A 22,362-nucleotide genomic window follows, 5' to 3' on the forward strand; every position below is an offset into this window, starting at 1 on the left:
TTAAAGGGGAAAACACCAGACTGAGAGTTTTTTTCTTTCTTTCATAGAAATATCACATTGCTTTGTGAAATTTGCCATTATAATAAGTCACTAACTAAATTGTTAACAATTAAACACAATTAAAAAAAACAGCCTACCGTGACAATTCATTGTCGTAAAGATAAACTCATAAAGCATATCATATATTTATTTATTTTTAGAGAGAGAGTATTGATCTAGTCTAGCTGCATCTTCTTTATATGATCAATAAAACGTAGTCAGAATTAGAGAATATTTGCCGCTATGTGGCTATAGCAATGAAACCTGTTCATTTCTATCCAGATACAGTTGGTATGACTTTCTGTTTACCATTTGGCAATCAGCAATAAATGTTTTTGTAAGCTTTATAGTATGACAATACCTGAGATTGTTAAGGCAGTTCCAAATGCAAATCTTAGATAGACATTGCAAACTTACTACTAACATCTACATACTTACGAGCACATGAGCATACAGAGTTCAATCTTGAATATTTAGGCTATCTGTTATGGACTAAATGTACATTGCATATCTGAAATATTTCTTGATGCATTTAATAAATGAATGTTAAGTCCTGGCTTTTTTAAGGTTAGTCCCTGTGTTGGTTTGATCCGCAGGTCGCTTCTTTCCTGAGCTTGATGTGTCTTTGAGACTGACTGATTCACATTGTTGCAGAATCCCCTGTAGAAATGAGCAAGAATACAAAAACTATAAGATTCATTTTATAGTTTAAGTATTAAAGCCCCTGTGGACAGCTGAGACAAGCTTACAGTAACAGCCAGCAAACTTGCAAAAAAAAAAAAAAAATGCAAGATTATGTCATACCTCTTCCTCTAAATTAGCTTCACTTCTTTCCTGACTACATGAGTATGGTGGACTCTGCTCTGAATTTCCACCTGTAAAAAACACCACCTCAGACATAAACTGTCCTGAGCATTGCAATATTCTGTATATAGCACCATAAAACACAAACCCATTAAGTATTTCGAACCAGAGCTCTTTCTCACATGCTATGAGTCAAGAGTCTCATTAACCGATGTCAATATCTGCTGTTTTCCATCAACAAAGCTTCTTACAGTGCTTTGGAAAGTCGCGCAGCTGGATATTTAACCACACATTGCGTCTCTGAGCCCATCCACCCGGCGCTTCCACCTCATAGAGACGGCCTCTTTCTTCTTCGTGGATCCCGAGAAACTTCTTGCAAACTGTAAACAATTATTTAAACAAGTTGTGTAGGCTTTAGATACATACATAGTTGCGTAGGCTTTAGATACAGTTGTGTAGGCTTTAGATACATACATATTCATAGATAAAAGTCAGTGTTACCAGTCTTTCATAAGTTCAATGCAGAGCGATTTGTGTATTTTGCATGCACATGGTAAAATCATTTTGGAGATTTACATATTTAAATGCAGTTGTCAAAGGTTTGTAGTATGATGATGTAGCCTATCGACCCCAAACTTTTGAACAGTAGTGTAAGTTTTAATTTTTAAAGCTGAGCATTTTGGATTTTTATTCTTTACATGTAAATAAAACAGCTAAAAAATTAAAGGGCAACTTTATAAAAAAAAACATTATCAACAAATAATCAACCAACCATACCAGGATAGCAGGTACATCACAGAGACGTCTATTTGACATCTGCATTTATATCTGCAAGACGTATTTTTTGTTTGCTTATCTGCAATACGTCTATAGGACACTTCCTAATAGATGTCAAATAATAGATGTTTAGAAAATGTCTTTAAGATGTTTATGTTTTCGAATTTTTGTAAAACTGACATCTTAGACACATCTATCAGATGTTTGTAAACAGCAGATGCTTTCCAGATGAAGCCATCTTTAACAGACACCTTGCAGACATACTCTAGGTGTGTTATGCTATGTTTCCGAACACCAAAACCTTTGGACATTTCTGTATACATGCCTCCATACATGCCAGGAGACAAAGGAAAGCTAATTCCCAGAACGGCCTCAGAGGGTTGAGACGAGCAGAAATCCTCCAGCATCTGTAAAGCGAGTCCAGTCCTTCTCCAGTGAGAGCGAACAAACACTGAGTCCAGCACAGGGAGCTGATAACTCTGGCCAGTGCAGCTGTCACACAGGCTGCCTGTGATAAAACAAACAAACACATTTTTATAAAATATAATAGAAAAGCATGATAGAATAACTACCATGTCACCCAAAATTTACCTTTTTTCTTAACGGTGTAAAACCCTACTGCTTCTCCATTTTGCCAGAGAATTTTGCCATGTTCCCGCATGGAATAAACAGAAAAATACAGGTCTTCTCCGAGAGGCCTTTCCAGAATTCCAAAAATAACTTGACTAAGCATGAAAAGCACAACTCTCTCCATAACTGACTCCACCTGGGATGATAAAAACCATCAGAGCCTTTAGGAAATGGTGACAATGTTAGCATTCTGACATTTCTGGTCAAAACATCGACAAAATCAAATAAAGTTTGCCAGACAATGCGTTACTCACTAACACAAGTCCACGTCTTGATTTGTTCGAGGTCTTCAAAACATCACCAACAGGCCACCATTCGCCTTGCAAGTACACAGCAACCACTAAAAGAATAGTCTATACATTATCCGAAATGAAACCAAATGACACAAAACAGGTAGTGAAATTAAAAATACAGCCTGCGCAGGACCTTGGGTTTCATCCTCAGGTGTGTGGAGAGCAAGAATGAAATGTGATAGATCAGCATCTCTCAGAAACGCAAGCCGGCCAATGTTCTCGCAAGTTACTTCCACCTGTCATCACAAATATCACTCTTTGAGGAACTGAAATGAGGAATTTAGTCTGTCTAAAATTAGTGAGCAGCATACCCACACAGCATTTTGGTGTTGGCTAGATAGCCAACTAAATTTTGAGACAATATGTAACTAAATTCACTACTGAATGCAAGTGTGTTTGTTCTGACTTTCTCTCCATGAGGAAGGATGATAGGCAGGGCACCACCTGACTTGACACTGGACAGGTATTCGTCATATCCTGTGCTCAACTCGTCATAGTGCCGAACATGTAGATCCACTGGATAGGGTTTCACTTGAAAGACGACATTTGACATGTTAATAACATGGAGTTTTAATTTCACTATGGCATTATGGCACACTTTTCAACAATGATGAATGATTTAATTACTAGCAGCATTTTACTGAATGTGGTTGAACTGCGTTTGTGTGACTTTTGTTGACAAATGACTGACTGGCGTGGATAACGCTAGAGCATGTTTGCATTGCAAAGCAACCTTTTAAAACTCTTTTTTTTTTAAATAACCAGTCATGGGAATACTCTCATTATCCGTTTTGGGAATGATCTTAGGAAGTCTGTCCTTACCTTTAAAACTATTCTCCAGTTTAGAGTTGGATTCCATTTTGACAGTCGTTCGACCTTTGAATGTTTCTCAACAGAAGTGCGCCATCTAGTGACTGTAAAGTATGAAGAAGAGAAATTAGTTCATTAATATTTTAACAATCCAGAGGTCTTCGTGGATAAATATTTATTTATATACTGAGCAGAAACTTCCTGTTACATAATCTGTATAATTCAGTGTTGCATTTTATTCAGGCTTAATTTAACTTGCGAACATTATCATCAATAAGATTTATTTCGGACCTCACATAGGCTACCCAATAAATATACATAATAAACAAAATATTGTTAAACTTATTTTTTTTAAATTATAATTATAGTAGGTGTCAGCTTCAATACTTTCATATAATTGTTTCAAGTATTACGAATTATTCATTTTTGTGTTATAGCCTATATTTTTTTTTATCATTTGGAAATATTAATTCCTTGGGGGGTTTTTTCAGTCAAACGCATACACAGTCACGCCAGTCAAAATGGTATTAATTTTATATAAATATATTAATAATTAATTAGAATTAATTATTAATTAGTTAATGATAACAAATGTGCCCTTTCTCTTTATCGCCTGTCATTCTGCAAACAAATTAAGAATTTAAGGCGAAAAACAAACAAACATTCAGCTAGTTACAATCCCATTTCCAAACAGTGACTGTCCAGTACTATATACACTGCCCACAAGATGGCAACAACATCATACAAATGTGAGACACAAGAATTAAAAAAATAATAATAATTAAAAACACACACAAGGCTTTTTGAGCCTTTTCCCATGCAAAATCATGTGCGGTACAAGTGCACTGTTTTGTACCGAGTTTTTTTTTTTTTTAACCTTGTTTTACTATACTCACAAACGTAGTCAAACTACAGTACACTCTAAATCTCGCCTGCTATGGAAAATGTATTTTGCATCCGTTTTATTCCCGTCTCCCTTCATCTCCATTACCCATAAACCACCGACTTCCCACTGAAGAAATTGCAGACATTTCTGAAATTCCTTTCACTAGGAAAGGCTAGCTTGGATGGTTAAATACGCTTTTGTAAAGCTGAGAGTTTATCCTCAAAAGGGGTTGACTGTCACTCGGCTATTAAACTGCTGAGGATATTTGGCATCAGAGCAAATATTGCAGCAAAGTAAATTGGGCAAAAGACTTTAAATGCAAAGCACCTATGTGGTTTCTGTTTAAGATGTAAAACGGGGTCTAGCTTTGCACATCAGCGAGGTTCATGCTTGTTTTCCTTCCTTGCTTTGTCATCAAGTTGTTTGTGTAACCCATGATGCGGGATTCCTTGAGTGTCTTCAATCCATGTCTGTCACATGACCAGACCTCACAAGAGGATTATGACATTGGCCTTGGCTTTACTGAACCCTGGCCTACTTTGTGACCCATGAAAGATGACACTGGCAAAAATAATGTCATTCTCACATTCTCATTCTTTATTATTTATAACTTTGTGCATGCAAAACACATTTTATTCAAGCAATTCAATTATAATGTAACGGCTGCTTTTATATAAAATATTTAAGGAAAGAAATCCAAACACTAGATGGTGGATATGTACTATAGTAAATACATGGTTGGTAATCTGAAGCTCAGAAAGAACTGCTAATAGATAATTCCAGCTAAGCTTTTTAGTGGCAACAGCAATCCAATTGATGAATCAAGGTTCACGCCATCCGAAAGAAGAGCTGAACTATATGAGATTTGCTTTCAATTTGCTGGGAGTATTGCAGCAAACACATTCTCTCCAACATCCAAATTCTACACAAACAGCTCAGACATAAGGAATGTCTCAGCTATTATTTATGAAGGAATATTTGATGGTCAGTGCTCATCTGCAATAAAAATGTTTGGCTCATGGTTTTGGGGTGCTAACAATAATAACTGAGATCATACCAAGCTTCTCTGTGAGAAAAACAAATTGTTGCACCCCTCCTGTGCTATGTTATTTTCAGCTTGTTTTTCAGGAATCTTTTTCTTTTTCTGACTGTAGCTGTTTACAAGAACATAATTGTTGCCCTGTCCTCCAAATTCCTTTTCCTGTCAGGGCTTAGATAAAAATGAGAAACAAAAGTGCGTCATGACTATTGTCAGTGGTAAACATGCTTATTTCCATCTGACCTCCATCTCAATGAAACTAAAGGAAAGGTAGTCTGGGTGGAACTGCATGAAGACAAATTCATATGAAGCACAGTATCAAGGGAGTTTTGTTTTTGGTGACTGTAGATTTACAGGGGCTTAACTTTGTTTTGCCAGGACAGAGATAATCTGGGGCGCTATCCTTGTGTTTAAGCTTTGTTGTGAGCATAAAATTTATTTTGGTTTAAAAAAAAAAAAAGAGATATTATTAGAAGAGCAGGAGAGTGGAAAAGTATGTTTTATTCCTCTATTATCAAAATGAGTAATTTTCATCTTTAACAAGTCTATTTCCACAATTAATGCTCTTTAATTAGTCTGGGATCTTTCAACAATATCTATAAATTAAAAGTTAGTTTCAAATGTCTTAACATTAAATTTGCTGTGAGAACAGATACTTTTCTCTATAGTGTTGTTTAGCTGTTGTTGTACAAATTATCTAGAATTGAAACTATTTGTGAACATACAGAGGCTCTGTTTATTGCCCAGTGAGGAGGCATGAGACATGATAAAAGCTGCATTTTGACATATGGAGGTGTCAAACACAATGTTACATATTAGATACAAAGGTCGAGGCAATTTACATTAGGATAGAAAGAACTGAACTGCAGTTTAGAAACCTCTGAATGCTGTTTGAATAAGAAACTATATCTTTGGATCCACATTTCATATTAAATAAAATAAAAGAGTGATGCCATTTGACTCAAACAATCAAATTCCACACACAAAAAATATTTTTAAATTAATATGGGTTTAGACTTGTAGAATATATATTATAGACATTTGTACCTAGGCTAACTTTATTTATTACTTCACATTTTTAGCGTTTGCAGATAATTTTAAGTTTACTCAATTCAACTGAATGGAATTATACCAAACAATTTAAATGCATAAATCTGAATATATTTAACATTTTAAAATGGATTATTAATATAGCCTTAGGAGCATTGGGTCCATTTTATCCCCCATTTCCATCTTTTATAAATGTTATAAAATGTACTACTATTCTCGGACAGTAATGCTGAACAGTGATGACTCTGCATCATCCCGAACGAATGAATGGATTGTAATTGTAAAGCCGTTCCGTCTTTATGAAGGAAATTCTACATCGGATTTTACTTTTAGCTTTCATTGGCAAAATATGTGCACTTCTAAAATGTGGAGATGGGTAATATTTTGAATAAAGATAATTGATTTCAAATCGTTATCGTTGTAGCTGAAAATGGAGTAGATATGAAGGTTTGCATTCGTTTTAAAAACCTCTTTCAGTTCATCTATGTAACAGCTCCATGTGCCAGAAACTAACTTCCAGCCTTAATTGAATTTGAATACCAGTGAGTGGGGTACTAAAATAAGCACTGTAATTAGGCTATCTTATCTGAACACACACATTACATTCGCTTTACTCACACACTGTGTTTAATCTGGCGTTTATGAAACTCGGAATGTATCTTAAAGGGCCAGTGCACTTGGATTTAATAATTTTCAGTTCAAATTCTAGGAAATTATTACGTCATGAGTAGCTAACACAGACAATATTATATACCATTTTCTTATTTATTGTGGTTTTTCTTTTTTGTGGTAACTATTTTATTTATTTATACCTGCTTCTCTTACTTCCTTGCATGGGCTGTTTTAATTTCATAATATGATACATTTAATTTTTTTATGGTAATGCATACAGTCACATATTTTGTTCCTTTAGTATATTATGGAGACAGCATAGCAGAGAGAATAGCTTTAATATGAAAAAAAGATTAAAATATAAGAGTCTAGTCAATTAAAAAAAAGTCACATCACACATTTATATACCTAGCATTTCATACAATGGATTGTTTCAAAGCAGCTTCATAGAAATAATAATAAAAAAAATATTGCAAAGTGTTATGTTATAAAATGTTGAAACAACAATTATGAAGTGCAGTTATAAAACGACAATCATGTTATTATTCAGCTATAATAATACTTTTTTAAATTAAAAATATGATCATTATTTTGATAAAAATATGACACTAAATTAAGCTATTAAAATGCATATGGTCTCATACAAGTACAGTGCTGTAATGGATGCGGTGGTAGGCTACTTGTACAGTAGAGATGAACAAAATTATGTGCCTATAGTGTAAGACACATAATAAGTTAGATCTATCTATATCTAAAACGTGTGTGTATATATATATATATATATATATATATAGTTGTCCTTTTTTTGCAATTAAGGAGATTCAAAAAAATCTCAGTATTCCACTAGGCTACATATTGTATTTCTGTAATTTAGCTAATATAAGATAAAGATGAAATTACATAATTAGTTTTCAGATAAGCATTATGGACGCAGACCTGGCATTAGCATATATTTAAGTAGCCTAAACAAGTGTAAAATCATTATTGTTATAAATAGCCTACACTTTCGTTAAAACAACAACAACAACAAACAAACAAACCAGAATCCTGTCACCTTGACGTTTGAGACCAAATGGTCTGCTGACGCCTGCATGCTCGGTCCAGTGTTCCAGTCCACGTTTTTGCATTTTCTCAAGCTTGGCGTGTTTCACTGTGAGAGAAGCCGAGTCTTGTTTACAGCGGTGTATTCTACCGAGCGGAGACCGACAGAAGAGTCGCGGAGGAGTCCGAGCGCCGCTGTGAAGACTCCAGAATCACACACTAGCCTCACAAGCTATTTATACCGAGCAAGCAGTTCGTGATTTTTTTTACGTTGCGGAAAACCAAAAAAACCCACGCTCGGGAGCTGCTCAATCTTGCACCTCGACAAAATGTGTGTTTTTTTCCCTACCGCAAAACAGACCGACCGTGAGAGCGCGTGAAGACGGTAGGGGAGGGTGAGCAATTGGTGAAACCATTTTTGTCCTGGCGGATATTTTGGATCGAGCCCTGTCGGGAGGCTTTCATTCATACAGAAATACGAGGGGCCATATCTCCCGAGTCGTCAAGCTTTTTAACTTGAGATCAAAATTCCTCCGTGCATCAGTATAGCGTAATTCATCACATTCGCACAAGGTGGTTTTGTTGGAGGAGAACGCGCTCGTTTCGTTGGGCGTGCTTGCGCGTCCTCTCGGGTTTTCAAGAAATGGAGGCTGAAGATGCAGATTATTGGCTCCGACACGATTACATCACTTAATTGCTGGCAATAATAACAGAATGTTTTAATTAATCTTAATGTTTCCATTAAAGGAACATACTACAATTAATACCGGATATATTTTATCTGCTCCCTCCTCGCCTCCCGTTATCTTTACGTGTAAAGGAACTATCTGCTCATCCAAAGCGGGTTCTTCTGGACTTTTTGCTTGCTTACAAGAAGCAGTTTTGCTGCGGCTTCACCTTTTTATTTTTTGGAAAACTGATTTTTTTTAGGAATGAGATCTGGAACAGCGAGGGATGTTTGGACCTTATTTTGGGGTCCTGTGCTGTTTCTTTCCACCATCTGTCTGTGGTCTGCGCATGGGGAAGGTAAATCAGGATTTTATTTTTTTAAAATCTTATAAGAAAATTACTAAAACTATATATATCGATATTTTCGTGTAGTCTTGTATTATCAAGGCTTGATTAATCCGTTTCGGTGTTTATGGATGTCAAGCGTGAGTTTACCTGCATGCGTTGATTCAGATGTTCGGTATTCAAAAGGGCCCTGTAACTCACGACCCAGTTTATTAGTAAATTATGACCTACTACTACCATTACTCTTTAAAATTTCCCTCAGACTAACACTACACTTCAGAATTGTTTCGTCCTGATGTCTCTTGGCCCATCAGTAAATTGTCGTGACGTCGGATGTGTTGTGAGTCTAGTGTGCTTTGTGAATTATTCATTAGCTGGATCACGTTGGTATTTAGAAGAAGCTACGTCAGACGTGGTTTATATAAAGTATTTGCCCATATATTATGTATATTTGATATCGGATTTAGACAATACGGTTTAACGTTACTCATTCATGGTAAAATTAGCTGATTTCAGTGAGGCTCAGTCGAGCATCACGCGGAGAAGTAAAGGTGACTGTACACTGACCACGTGCTTGTTTCATAAAGTCCTCAGGAGGACTTTTTTGTGACAGATTAGTAGTTATGGTAAACGAAGTAATTTTAATTTGAACTGTGTAAATTAATACGTTTATAGAATATAACGAATTTGTGCAAAATAATTTATTTGCCATCCCCAAATTTTGTCAAGTTTAATTTAATATTGTAGACATATAAGAAATATTTGAATTTAAAAGGGGAAAAAAGTAACTGAAAGAAATAAGGTGAATTTGAAAGAAACATGTATTTTAGAAATATGTATACTTAGTCTATATATAAAAAAACATAATAGAGGAACATAAAATATCTTATATTTTGTGCAATCTTTTTGTGACCAGTAGAAGTACATTGGGAAGTCTGGTTAGACAAAGCATGCAGATATGAATATTTTAGATATAATAATACAGGAGAACATGCTAATTTATAATTTAGTATCCATTAACATGTTTAATTCTAAAGCCCCACATTTTTACTTTTTTTATACCTCTGAACCTCAATGTTTTATCTTTGAGATTGTGCTAAAGAATTGATAAGGCTTAAAGGGACAGTTCACTCAAAAGTGATAATTCTCTTATCTTTTACTGGCCCTGCATGGCTGTCTGTCTTCCATGGATTAAAAAAAAAAAAAAAGATAGATTGATAGAAGTAAAGCAGAATGACAGTCTTAGTCACTAGCTGTAAGTAGGCAAGTAGTATATTGACAATATGTTAATCCTGCTGCCATTTTTCACATCTTTCCATAGTTTTAAAACATTATGTGCTTGTAGGTGGATGTATTTGTAATGTTTTTGCAGCTTTAGTGTCATCAAATGCCTAATTGGGATTGTGTGGGGGCTGCATTGTGGCATAATGAAGGTTGGCCATTCTTTGGTTTAAACTCGCATTTACATTCAAAAGGAGTTAGGACGCAATTCGAGGCCATTGACCGGAGTGGCCAGTCCCACATCCAGGCCACTGTGAATGTCAGGGGGGTCTGTTTCTCAGCACCCTGCAGAGACCAGCAGCACTGGCCCTATAGAGAGAGGGGGTAAGCTCTCACTCCTGGACTCCATCATTGCATTGTCCCGTGTGTCTCTGTCCCATGAAGGGTTGCAAAGACACTTCACTGACACACTGACCTCAGTCAGCACAAACCAGTTTCATATCTTTCTACTCTTGGGTTTGGGTATATGTGTCCAGTTTGATTTCACTGATGTGGTACTTTCTGACTTTAAAGGGTTGATTAGAAATGAACGGTTTAGATTAGGCTGAGTATGATTTGATTAAATAATAATAGAAACAAATAATAGGATGTTAGTTGACACCAGCTAAATAATTAAGGGTTATGAAGAAGATGGGTGTTTTGGGTTTTGGATGTTTTCTTTTAGAGATGCACTGATATTATAATTTTGGCCACTACCAGTAATATTTATTACTAATACAAAAATATATATTTTATTTATAATAAAGATTTATGTTTTCTATTATAAATGTCTTAAGTAAACATTTTCTAAAATCTTGTCTACTTAAAAATAAATTACCAAAAACTAAAATCAATGAAAAATAGATATTAGTTTAAATATTTACTAAAGAATAAAGTTAAGTGTGAGGCCCTTTTAAATTATTAGTGTTTATAAAGTGCCCTTTTATGCTCATTTACAAGTTCATACTTTTGGTCAGGTTGTCAGCAGGTTTACATAATTTATTGTTCAAAACACAAATTTTTCTTATTCTTTAAAGGAAGGTAAAATTAAAGCATATCTATCCATCCATCTAACAGGTTATAAATATTCCATGCTAAATTAATGGCCATGCTCAATTGAGAAGAAATCTTCATTTTTCCATCATGTTTAGTTAAATAAAATCGGGTAAGGATAATAAAATGTCATTTAGCCTCCTTTCAAGTTTTGCCACAGTAAAAATTCTATGCCACTTCTTCCAAGTATAAGGCAAACAAGCCTCCATGGTCCATTGAGAAAGAGAGGGCGAGCGGGAGGAGAAACATGAGGTTTGAAAACTGAACATGTGAAAATACACAGTGAAGCAAACAGACTTGGTTTTGTCGATTTGAAGAGTAGAGAGTTTGTGAACTCTTTTATTGGGCTTTAGATGTTCACACGGACAGCCTCCGGACAGCCTGGCGGCGGAGCGTGAAGATCAGCGCTTGCTGCTGTCAGATGCTGACACACACTCAGACTTTCAGAAAAGTGCCAGCGAGGGCCAGTGTTTCTGAAAACTCCTGCTCGACGTACTCCCAAGAAGTGGCTAAAAGTCAAGAATAGAAATAAATAATTGTGTAACACCCACTCCCACATTCAGCCTTGTATCTACACAGGCCTCCACGTGTTGTTAAACGCAGGCGTTGAGCTGGGGTTGTAAAGCAGGGGAGAAATGGCTGTCACCGAGGTGAAACATTCTGAAAGGAGCGAATAGTGGGTGAACTTGAAGTCATTCGCTGTTTATTTGATAGCCCACCTTTGCCTACTTCAGTCTGTGGTATTCAGTATTCTGGTGTTGCTCATTCTTTTCATGACTAAGGGCGCCTACGTGCTAGAGTTTTCGCTGCGTCAGATAATGCTCAGAATCTTTTCAACTGGGATGGTTTGTGTAAGTTTCAGGAATGAATTAAAACTTATCTGGCCTCTTTCCACAGCGCATCCTACTCATCAAACACTTTTTCTAGTGTGTTAGCGACCTCAGGCTAAGCGAGTCTCTTCCTGTGACTCAGACGCGTGCTGTAGTGGCCAACGCTGCTTTCTCTCTTCATATTTCTTTGTCTCCCATCCCATGTTCTGTCTCTGCTGAAATGTGCTTCATCCTTCATCCTGTTGGAGCATTCGTGCCTGTTCATCCGGTGCCACGCAGAGCTCTGAGTCACTCCCGTTGCCCCGAATCAGTGTCACTGTGCTAGTTCGTGCCTACATGTTCGCTGCTTGAGTCAAACGATCTTAAAGGTTCAGTGAGCTGCCAGATTAGGTATAGACTTAATTAAATGTTAATTTAAAATAGGCTTGCGTGCTGTGACCATTCCTAGACCATCGGACACAGGGAGTTAATTTGTGCTTACACTGACAGCTTCCCACAATGTGAACTTTTGTTATTTAAAGGGATAGTTCCCATGAAAATGAAAAATATGTTTGTCATCATTTACTCTCCCTCAATTTGTTCCAAACTTGTTTGAATTTCTATCAGCTGTTGACCAAAAATAAAAAGAAGATATTCTGTTGAGAGTAGCAGTTGACTTCTAGAATATATTTATTCTGTGCTATGGAAGTCAATGGCTACTGGTTAACAACATTCTTCAAAATATATACTCTTGTGTTCAGCAGAAACTTGTTCATCTCCTTTAAAGAAACAGCTCCCCGGAACATGATAATTCTGTCATCAGTCTACTTTCCCTCATGTTGTTTCAATACTGATGACTGACTCTCTTCTGTGAAACACAAAAGAAGATATAAAAAAAAAAAAAAAAAAAAAGTCTGTGTGTATTTTTGTCCCTACAATGAAAGTCAGTGTGTCCTGGTGTTTTAGATCCGATTGACTTTCATTTTATGGGCAAAAACCTTTTGAAACATTCATTAAATGGTCTTTATGTGTGTTTTGATTCACAGGTACAAACTCTAACCAGATTTGGAAGTAAAATGCAAATTACTTTTACTAGGGATGCACAATATACACAAATTAAATAGTAACAGTAATGAAAGTATCTTATTTTTATCATTGTTATTAGCAGTTGTGTTGCTGAGTGTTTTTGTGGTAACCATAGGACAACCCCGCCCCCCCCAGGATTCTTTGAATCTAATGTCCAAAAGAAAAGCATTTATTTGAAATAGAAGTCTTTTGTAACACGAAAAAAAAAAAAAAAATACCCAAACTTTTAAATGGTACACTGAAAAAAAAAAAGTAAAATTACTTGGAATTGTTTTATCAAATCCTAGTAACAATTTGCACAAACACATTTAAATTAAATTTTTCTAAGTACATCTTCCTTGCTATTATCAAGTAAAATGTACTTACTACTGAACTTAACATTCATGAAGAAATTAAATCTAATTGCACTCTAAGTAATTATTGCTTAATTATATTTAATTTAGAAGTTGTTTATTTAAAGTAATTTAGTAAAGTTTAATTATATATATTTATAATATTACTCCCTATGAATATGTAAACATTGGAAATTTATTTTTGGTTAATATAACCATATAAGCTATAATTTAATCTATGCCAGGGGTTCTCATCTCTGGCCCCAAGGTCCACTTACCCTAATCAAACCCTATTCAGACATACCTGAACAAATTAATCATGGTCTTCAGGATTACTAGAGTTACAGGCGGTGAGATTAATCAAGGTCGGAGCTAAACTCTGCAGGAACATGGACCTCGAGAGCCAGAGTTGAGAACCTCTGGTCTATACCTTTATCACAGATCACACGACTAAAATACAATTATACCGTTTATTTTTCCAACATTAAATAGGGCTTGGTATCGATTCAGATGTTCCAGATCGATTCGATTTCGATTCACAAGCTCTCCAATCTATTTGATTTCGATTCTCAGTTCAATTTTCTAAACTTGATTCTCGATTGAACTCAATGAATATAGATATAATACAAATACTATATTTATAAAAAAAAAAATTAAGAGCCACAAACCTGTATATTAAACTCTTATTTTAGGAACACTTGGGTACATTTAAAACCGAACCCTTCTCTAATTTTCAAATGCATACAATTATGTTACATAAATACAATAGAATTTTGATGCAAGATGAAAAATGTATGTTGAAAAAAGTCAGAACAGTCGCATTCCTTAATCAAACAGGATCAAGTTATTTCATTTTTAAGATACAATAATCATCCAAAAATAAAATTTTGATTCTTGGCCTTTGAGATTCGATCTTGAATCGACCACATTTGAAAAATCGATTAATCGTTTTTTTTTTTTACCCAGGCCTAACATTAACAGAAGTGAATCAGTCATATTCAAATGACCTACTAAAGTTTGGACACAAGTTTTAAAGGTCCCTTAAGTAGAGTGCCATTAATCAACAAACATGCATACCTCCACTGGTAATATTTGGTCTATTGAAAATATAAAAAGTAAGTGTGACTGAATGCTACTTCAAGTGTCTGCTGTTCTGTAATACAGTTCAATCTCCAATACCATTATGAACTGCATTTGATGCACCATAAACGGTTTTGACCCACGGATGTATAAAATATGGAAAAAACTGGGCTTTAGGGTTAAGTAGTATGTTAGTTTGGCATAGCAACAAAACACGACAATTTATGAGATTAATAAAAATGTTATTGATGTATTTAACTCATTCTATTATGTCAGTCAAGTGTTTAAAATAGAGGTCAACCAATATGGGTTTTCACTTTGACACCGATATTTAGAAATCAGTGGAGGGTACTGCCAGACCTACACACACATGAATTAAAAAATGCCAAAAATCGTTCGATTAATCGGTTGACCAATCAATCAGTCGACCTCTAGTTTGAATGCTATACTATGTGATTTTAATTTGAGTGATGTCAGCTAGCTAGGAGTTACAACTTTAAATTCCGGTAACTTCCAATCGTGCTCGAGTTTTTGCACACAAAACAGTGCTTTGTGAGTCTCTATACTATTGAAAACATTTTCGTTTCTCAAGCGCCCCCACCACCTCCGACACAGTTTTGCGTAGGGCCCCCAGAAGTCTAGGATCGGCACTGGTGACCATAGCATGTATTAAATTACTAATTTTCATTTAGAAGACCTTTTGAGTAGTGCCACCTTCCTATAGTGCCCTTTCAAGGCTGCAAAAAGGCTGTTTGGAATTCGTCCAAGGTTTAAACGACACCAGCCAGACGTCTTTCAACATGCACTTATAGGCTGTGCATTTCCTGCACCTTCTTGTGGAAAACAACAAAATGCTGACATTTAGAGTTACAGTAACACTTCTGTATTTTTTGGCCTGAGTACAAAGAGCGCTGTGCATTAGACCTCTGCGACTGGGGTATTGAGTCAGCCCCGCAGTAAGGGGGCACAGGGGAGCATGACCAAGATCCTGGTTTGTGCTCCGCAGCACTCACACCTGCCACCTCAACTGCTGTTTAATCCCCCACATGCTGGAAGTCATCTGACCACTGGTCTGGTGCTACACTTCCCTTCAATGGCCCTCACTTCAAAAGCACAAGCTCATATGTCAGAGCCCAACTAGTAATATAAAACCTCTGCCCCCCCCCCACCCTTGCATGCTCAGCTAGCAAAACTCAGTCTGAAAGATGGAACAACATGGCATGTTGCTGAGGCAGAGGTTTACGAAAGATGGGGATCAAGTAATGGTGGTTATAATACACCCGTGTGGGGCTGCTGGTATCTTTCAGAAATGCTAAAAACTTAAGCCCTCTAATTCAACAAAGTGAAAATAATCTGGCTGATACTGATAACTATTTTCATGACATGGCCAATAAACATTAAATGGCTAAAATGGAAATTCTACACTGTTTTGTATAATAACGAGCATCACAATTAAATATCCAATATCAAAAAAAGGTTTTTTTATATAAAATTAATGAAATAAAGACATTTATAATGTTACAAAAGATTTGTTTCAAATAAATGCTGTGCTTTTGAACTTTTATATTCATCAAAGAATCCCTTGTAATTCTATTTACGACGGTTTCAACATAAATGTCAAGCAGCACAATATTTGCAACACCGATAATAAGAAAAGTTTTTTGAGCACCAAATAAGAACCTTTCTATGATTTCAGAAGGATCTCGAGTAACAGCTGCTGGAAATTCAGCTTTGCCATTACAGAAATAAATTACATTTGAAAATATATTAAAATAGAAAAGTTATTTCAGTGGTAATAATATTTCACAGTATTACTGTACTTTTATCAAAAACGTGCAGATTTGGTGAGAATAATAGACTTCAAAATCATAGTGATCACAAATATTATGAATATTAATGTATATTTTTCACACATTCATTCAAACAGTAACATATAAGACCATTTGTGACTGCTGTGCACCCTTGATAGCTGTCACATCAAATGCTCTGCACAGTGATGCTCACTTTCAAGTGGAATTGACTCCCTTATCTAGTGAGTGACCAGGAAGAGTTTAATGTCGATCAACAACACTAATAGTGATAATAGTGCTAACAGTGTAGGGAAAACTGCTAAAATTGTCTTGTTTTCCGAGAACGATTACTCAAAGTGGTTTCAGTAACCTCTGATAATCTCTTGAAGATATAAATCGGTCCCACAAGGGTCGTCATTTTCTTAAGGTCACTTTAACAGCTGCAATTAAGAAGCACTGTTGTGTGGGGCATTTGGTTTCAGATAAATAGCTGTGTATTTTTCATTTGGAAATAAGATCTGATGGATGGACAAATGTTTGGCCAATAGGCTAAAAACTGGATCCTAAGAAGTAGTAGAAGTCTTGTTTTACCCCCATCTATCCCAGAGGTACATGGATTCCTGTGGACCGCTAGCAAAAGGTTATCAAATGTAAACAGCAGGAGATGAATTTCAGGCCAGTCTGTTTGTACCATGGTGTGAAAACCACAGTGAATGAAGGACTGGGTTACTGTTTGCTCGTGGAGAAAGACAAGCACTATATGCACTTCTGTTTCACTACTGATTTTTGCATCTCGGTAAGACAACAAGTGTAGGTGACATGAATGAAGGCTGAGTGAGTCCATAACTTCTCTGGAAGGACTGACCAAAAAATATGGACCGATTCCTGGTGATTATAGCTGAACGCAGAGCTGTGCACAATCCTCTTATGGAAAATTATTTGAGGACTGTAATACCGCTGCTCACTGCAGAGGTGCTGTGGAAAGGATGAAGGAGCTTTCTTTTGTACTATGTTTCTTTCTCTTAAAAAATGCAATAAGCTTTTGTGACTATTTCAAACACGCATTTACACAATTCCCAGTGTAGCACTTCTGAGATCTCATTTCAGATGACTGACACAATATTAGTTTTGGCCGGTGTGATGCAAGTGGGTCATAATGACCATAATTGTCATTTAATCTGCACCCCAGAGGTTATGATTTGAACAGAATAAGCCACATATGTCCTCACTCATATATCTTGCGGCCAATGAGTGGGGTTCACTTGTGTTTTTGACTACACACAATCTCAACTCAATTTGTTATGGTTTGTTGGAGTGGTAAGAAACCATTTTCTATTAGAAAGCAGAGAGTGACTGATATTATATATTTTTTCTTAGAATTTAATAATCTTTTTTTTTTTTTATTGCGAAGTATGTAATTATCAATAGACTTGTTTTCTTTATGCATTTATTTTAAATAAAAACAATTATAATTATTATTTTTACCACTACTACAAATACTATTATTGTTATTATTTTGTAAGTTTATAATAATAATAATCTTATCATCAGAATGTTTTTGATGCTCAAAGTCTCTTATGCTTATCAAGGCTGCATTTAGTTGATCAAAAATACAGTAAAATGGTAGTATTCTTAAATATCTCTACAATTCAAAATACTTGCTTTACATGTTAAAATGCAAAATGTTTTTAAATATGTTTTAAAAGATAAGTTAAAATGTGTTTGTACTGTTACGCAAATCCATGTTCATTGTCAGTGTGGATTTGTGAAGCTTGTTCGTTTACAACGGCTCTGTGTAGTAACAGCTGCTCTGTGAAATCACGCACCTGATGGAATTTACCGCTGATTAGAGAACCGGGTTTACCGATGAGAAGCGCATTAATCATCGGCCGATATTTATCGTGCACTCCAATGGACTAAACATTTTTATCTTCCACTAACCCTTATTCAGGTTTTTTTCCAATTATTTTATTTCCTCTGTAAAGCAGAAAAAAAGCTTTATTTTTATTGTGCATGCATAAAAATGTGAGCACGACAGATTTCAGAGTTCATGCAAGCAGAAATTTTTCAAAAGTGAGTGAGAAGTCGATATAGGGTAATATTTGAAAACATGTAGTCCCGCTTTTTTTGAAGGAAACTGTCTTGCCCAGTTGCACTGGATCATTTAACTGTAAAATCTGACCTGCTGAAATCGACACCAACATGACAGAGTGGAGAAGGGTTCAGATGCTTCTCTGAGTGGCTGTGTTTACAAAAGAGCCGGATCTTTTTAAGAGGAATAGGAACTGGTTGAGCTCTTTGGCCACGGATCATCCTGGAGGATTCAATGTGGAGGTCATCTGTTGGGGAGGTTTGGCTTTACTCTTCCTGTGTGGCAGTTTTAAGAGATGTCAGACTCATCTCCGCACACTGCACATCTTCATATTCAGTTTGTGAGATAAAAATGTTTTTTTTGGTCTGTGTGTGTGTATTTTCAGTGCAAATGAATGCATAACTTTTTAGCTGTTTTGACACACTGTCAAGTGTTTTTTATACTTCAGTTTTGTCTACTTTTGTTTAACTGACACCATATCACTGTCTATCTCCCACTCTGTCTCCCTCCTCTTTGTGTCTTGCCAGACCATCTGAATTTATTAATGGATCCAACCGGAACTGCAGACTAAAGTTTTTCTTTAGCAACAAACAAATTAGTCTTTGTGTGTGAGTCACTTCGGCTCTCCTCCCTCTCCCGGGATTGTGGAGGAGAAAAAAATGCCGCAATGAAACAAAGGAGACATGCAGCTCTGAGACTCCCAAGTGTAGCTCTGGGGCATTCGCGATGATACGGGAGAACAAATAAATATTTTCATGGAGCAATCATTTCCATTGTAATTTTGGACGAGCGTAATACACTGTCAGGAGCTAATAAAGATCATTTTTAAACAACGCACTTGCTATTTTTGGCACACTGGTTATGCAGTAACCTCAAATGGGATTTAGATTCATGATGCGTGTCATTTTCACAGGAAATTCGTGTCAGGAAAAGCGGTTTCCACTCCTGTCAGAATAATGCACAGTAGGCAATCTGAGATTGTTGAAATTTTGACCTTCCCGCATTACTCAAAAGTTCACTGTCTTCTGTGCCTCGCAGAGGGCTATTTAGAGCATGGTTGTAAAGAGAGATTGATAAGGTTGTTTCTGTGTGGGACCATGTGTTCCGGCAGCCGTGGTCATGTTTTTTTTCACATGGCAGGGAGAAGCTTTTCCATTTGTCTCATAGAGGTCCTGTGATATGGTCTCAGAGAAGGTGACCTAAGCCTCTCTAAGAACATAAAAGGTTTAGCCAAAGGAGCTCATATGTCAAGACTATTCTTCTGCTGGTCTCTGTCCCCTTCCAGGACACAGCCTTAACCTGGGGTGGTGGGTGTCACCTAGCAGTTAGTTTTGTTATTATGGTGTGAATTACTCTTTTCACTGTAGGTAGGTCACTGTAGGTCTGTAGTGAGTATTGGTGCTTTTCCACTGCATGGTACGACTGCGCTCGGCACGGCTCTGGTTGTGTTTCCCCTGCAGTTTAGTATCGCTTTAGAGTGACTTTGACTTTATAGTCTACTTCCACGACTCCTGAAAAAAAATTTCTTTCAGCGTTGCCCCATCAAGCTCTCGCTGGATCCGCTCCTCTGCTTTCAATGAGAAGAACGTCTATACTTCCTCAACAGACAAAGAACTTTAAATTGATAATAGACACTTTTTGATTGATGAAAAAAGGTGTGCTCGTTCAAAACAGTTCGATCCTTCGCTGGCTGATTTAAATCAAGCGGCTCTGTTGTGTTTGTGTCACAAGTTCAATGACGCAGGTAATGATGATTCTCTCTGGCCAATCGGTGATCAGTAGAGTTTACACGTCTCCTTTTGGTAACAGTAAAGTTTACTTGGAACCTCAACCGAGGTTGTACTAAGAAAGTACCATGTACTGTACCCAATGGAAAACCCCCCAAAAGTGAATCGTACTGAAATGTACCGTGCAGTGGAAAAGTCCCTTATGTAAAATTTCTTGACCTTTTGATAATGTCCCATTTGTTAGGTTCATGCTGATGTTTAACTGTATTATGTTTTTGGGGTATTTGATTAAATATAAGTCTTTGTCACTCTTAAAAATATTACTCATTCAAATGTGGATCAAATTGGTTGGTTAAAGTTGTCATGAAAGAAAAAGTCACCCCTTGTTGATCTTATTGTGAATGATTCATCCATGTATGTTCTATTTTTAAATAATTTTAATCAAACGGTCGATCTTCTGGAAAAAAAAAACTTTCAAACGTATCATGGACTTTTACAGTGATTTGGTTTTCTTCAACCCCGTCCCTCCACAATCGACTACAAGATTTTGTTCATTTTTGAGTGCAGTGCCCACATTTCAAAATCCAATTAAAAACTGATGATTAGAACCAAGTTCCTGCCCTACATTTTTTTTTTTTTCGATCAACTTCGAATCCAGTATATCTTTAGTTTTTCCATGTGACATCATGGAAAGGATTGATAGATTGAAAGCTCTTTCTCTATGCTTTCTTGATGCTTGTGACAGATAAAACCAGAAATGTATTAAAGACGGTCTGTGTTTATATATATAAAAAAAAACCATAAGAACAATTTATAAATATAATTTTAGAGCAAGAATCATTTAGACTGTAAAATGTGGATGTTCCATATCAGAATGTATCTTAATCAAATGACAGTTAGCTTCAATAAATATTTGGTTATTGGCTGATGATATCCAAAAGTGGGATCAAACGAAAAGTTGTTCTACGTTTAATAGGGAGAGGTGTAATAAAGATGATTAAAGAACCCTTAAAAAGATTTGTTTTGGTCATATTAGTACTAACTGTACTCTTCTCTCTTTTCCATTCCAGTTTGTGGCCCTCACATTGATATCCGCAATGACATCAGTGAGTTCAAGAAGCTGGAGAACTGCACGGTGGTGGAAGGCTACCTTCAGATCCTCCTCATTGGAGACAAGAACAACAACCTCAACCAGGAGCACTTTCGCACCCTGTCCTTCCCCAAGTTGACCATGGTCACCGACTACCTTCTCCTGTTTCGAGTCTCTGGCCTGGATAGCTTAAGCACGCTCTTCCCCAACCTCAATGTCATCCAAGGACGCAACCTGTTCTACAACTACGCCCTGGTCATCTTTGAAATGACCAGCCTGAAAGATATCGGCCTCTACAACTTGAGGAACATCACCAGAGGCGCTATCCGAATCGAAAAGAACCCGGAGCTGTGCTACTTGGAGTCAGTGGACTGGTCACTTATTATGAATGCAGAGTTTAACAATTACATCGCTGGGAACAAGCCAGCCAAAGAATGCGGTGATGTTTGTCCAGGTATCATGGATGATAGAACACAGTGCATTAGGACCAGCTTCAATGACAACTACAGCCACCGCTGCTGGACCTCGAACCACTGCCAGAATGGTAAGAACCCAACAACCATACTCAATCTAGCTAATGTTCGATTTACTTCAGGTTTTATTTCTGATGGATTCACATCTGCTGGCATTTACCTTAGCTTATCGTTCCTTCACAGGAGATTTTGAAGGAATAGTGACATGAATGGTGAAACCAAATGAGGCATAGATTGCATGAGATAAAGCTAAGTTTAGATAAACCAATGGAGGGATACTGTTTGCTTTGCTTGGGAACTGGAGGTCTGTCTCTTTGGCAGGGTCCTGTCAGGTAAATATTTGGTTAGTGTAATCTATGTTGCGTTTAGAGAGTTATGACTAGACTATCCACCAATTCATCAAAGGCACTGACAGTAGCCGAGGGTCCTGAAAACAAAACAAAGTTTTCTGTGACCTGAGGTGACGTTCTAAGGAGCACTACACTCAATCCATCCATAGAAGTGTGCTTTTTGAACCCTAAATTATGTGTAACGGCACTCTCAAATCTCTTTTCATTGCTGTTGAAGTTGGCTGA

General features: G+C 36.6%; 2 protein-coding genes across 4 annotated transcripts in view; one reads left to right on the forward strand and one right to left on the reverse strand.

Annotated features, from left to right (window-relative positions):
- Nucleotides 1-172: 172 nt before the first annotated feature.
- Nucleotides 173-9,305, reverse strand: fam169b (family with sequence similarity 169 member B). Of its 2 annotated transcripts, none has more exons than XM_026243452.1 (10): nucleotides 9,146-9,305; nucleotides 3,366-3,457; nucleotides 2,950-3,074; nucleotides 2,677-2,779; nucleotides 2,505-2,590; nucleotides 2,212-2,386; nucleotides 1,946-2,128; nucleotides 1,095-1,223; nucleotides 844-914; nucleotides 173-699 (listed from the first exon to the last, which is right to left on the reverse strand). In XM_026243452.1, exons 2-10 carry the CDS (start codon nucleotides 3,400-3,402, stop codon nucleotides 586-588), a joined length of 1,023 nt encoding a protein of 340 aa, XP_026099237.1. In that variant the 5' UTR covers nucleotides 3,403-3,457; nucleotides 9,146-9,305; the 3' UTR covers nucleotides 173-585. The 2 variants fall into 2 exon arrangements, with proteins under 2 accessions (XP_026099237.1, XP_026099236.1); XM_026243451.1 differs by lacking the exon at nucleotides 9,146-9,305 and adding an exon at nucleotides 7,995-8,134.
- The window catches only part of LOC113070226 (insulin-like growth factor 1 receptor), a 79,857-nt gene continuing 65,612 nt past the window's right edge, over nucleotides 8,118-22,362 (forward strand). Inside the window, exons 1-2 of one of the 2 annotated variants that reach the window (XM_026243450.1) lie at nucleotides 8,118-9,007; nucleotides 21,295-21,858. In XM_026243450.1, coding sequence (XP_026099235.1) covers nucleotides 8,914-9,007; nucleotides 21,295-21,858 — 658 coding nt within the window. In that variant the 5' untranslated portion in view covers nucleotides 8,118-8,913. The remainder of the gene's footprint in view (nucleotides 9,008-21,294; nucleotides 21,859-22,362) is intronic. The other variant, XM_026243449.1, reaches the window with a different exon arrangement.

The sequence above is a fragment of the Carassius auratus genome, unplaced genomic scaffold (genome assembly GCF_003368295.1).
Source record: "Carassius auratus strain Wakin unplaced genomic scaffold, ASM336829v1 scaf_tig00003529, whole genome shotgun sequence".
Lineage (NCBI taxonomy): Eukaryota > Metazoa > Chordata > Actinopteri > Cypriniformes > Cyprinidae > Carassius > Carassius auratus.

Bases quoted from the DNA above. Each gene is read 5' to 3' on its own strand.
- fam169b (XM_026243452.1), bottom strand. From the start codon at position 3,402: ATGGAATCCAACTCTAAACTGGAGAATAGTTTTAAAG. The intron at 915-1,094 runs GTAAGAAGCTTT...TGTTTTTTACAG, and splicing joins GCGCGACTTTCCAAAGCACT to GTGGAAATTCAGAGCAGAGT. The intron at 700-843 runs GTATGACATAAT...TCATTTCTACAG, and splicing joins AAGCTAATTTAGAGGAAGAG to GGGATTCTGCAACAATGTGA.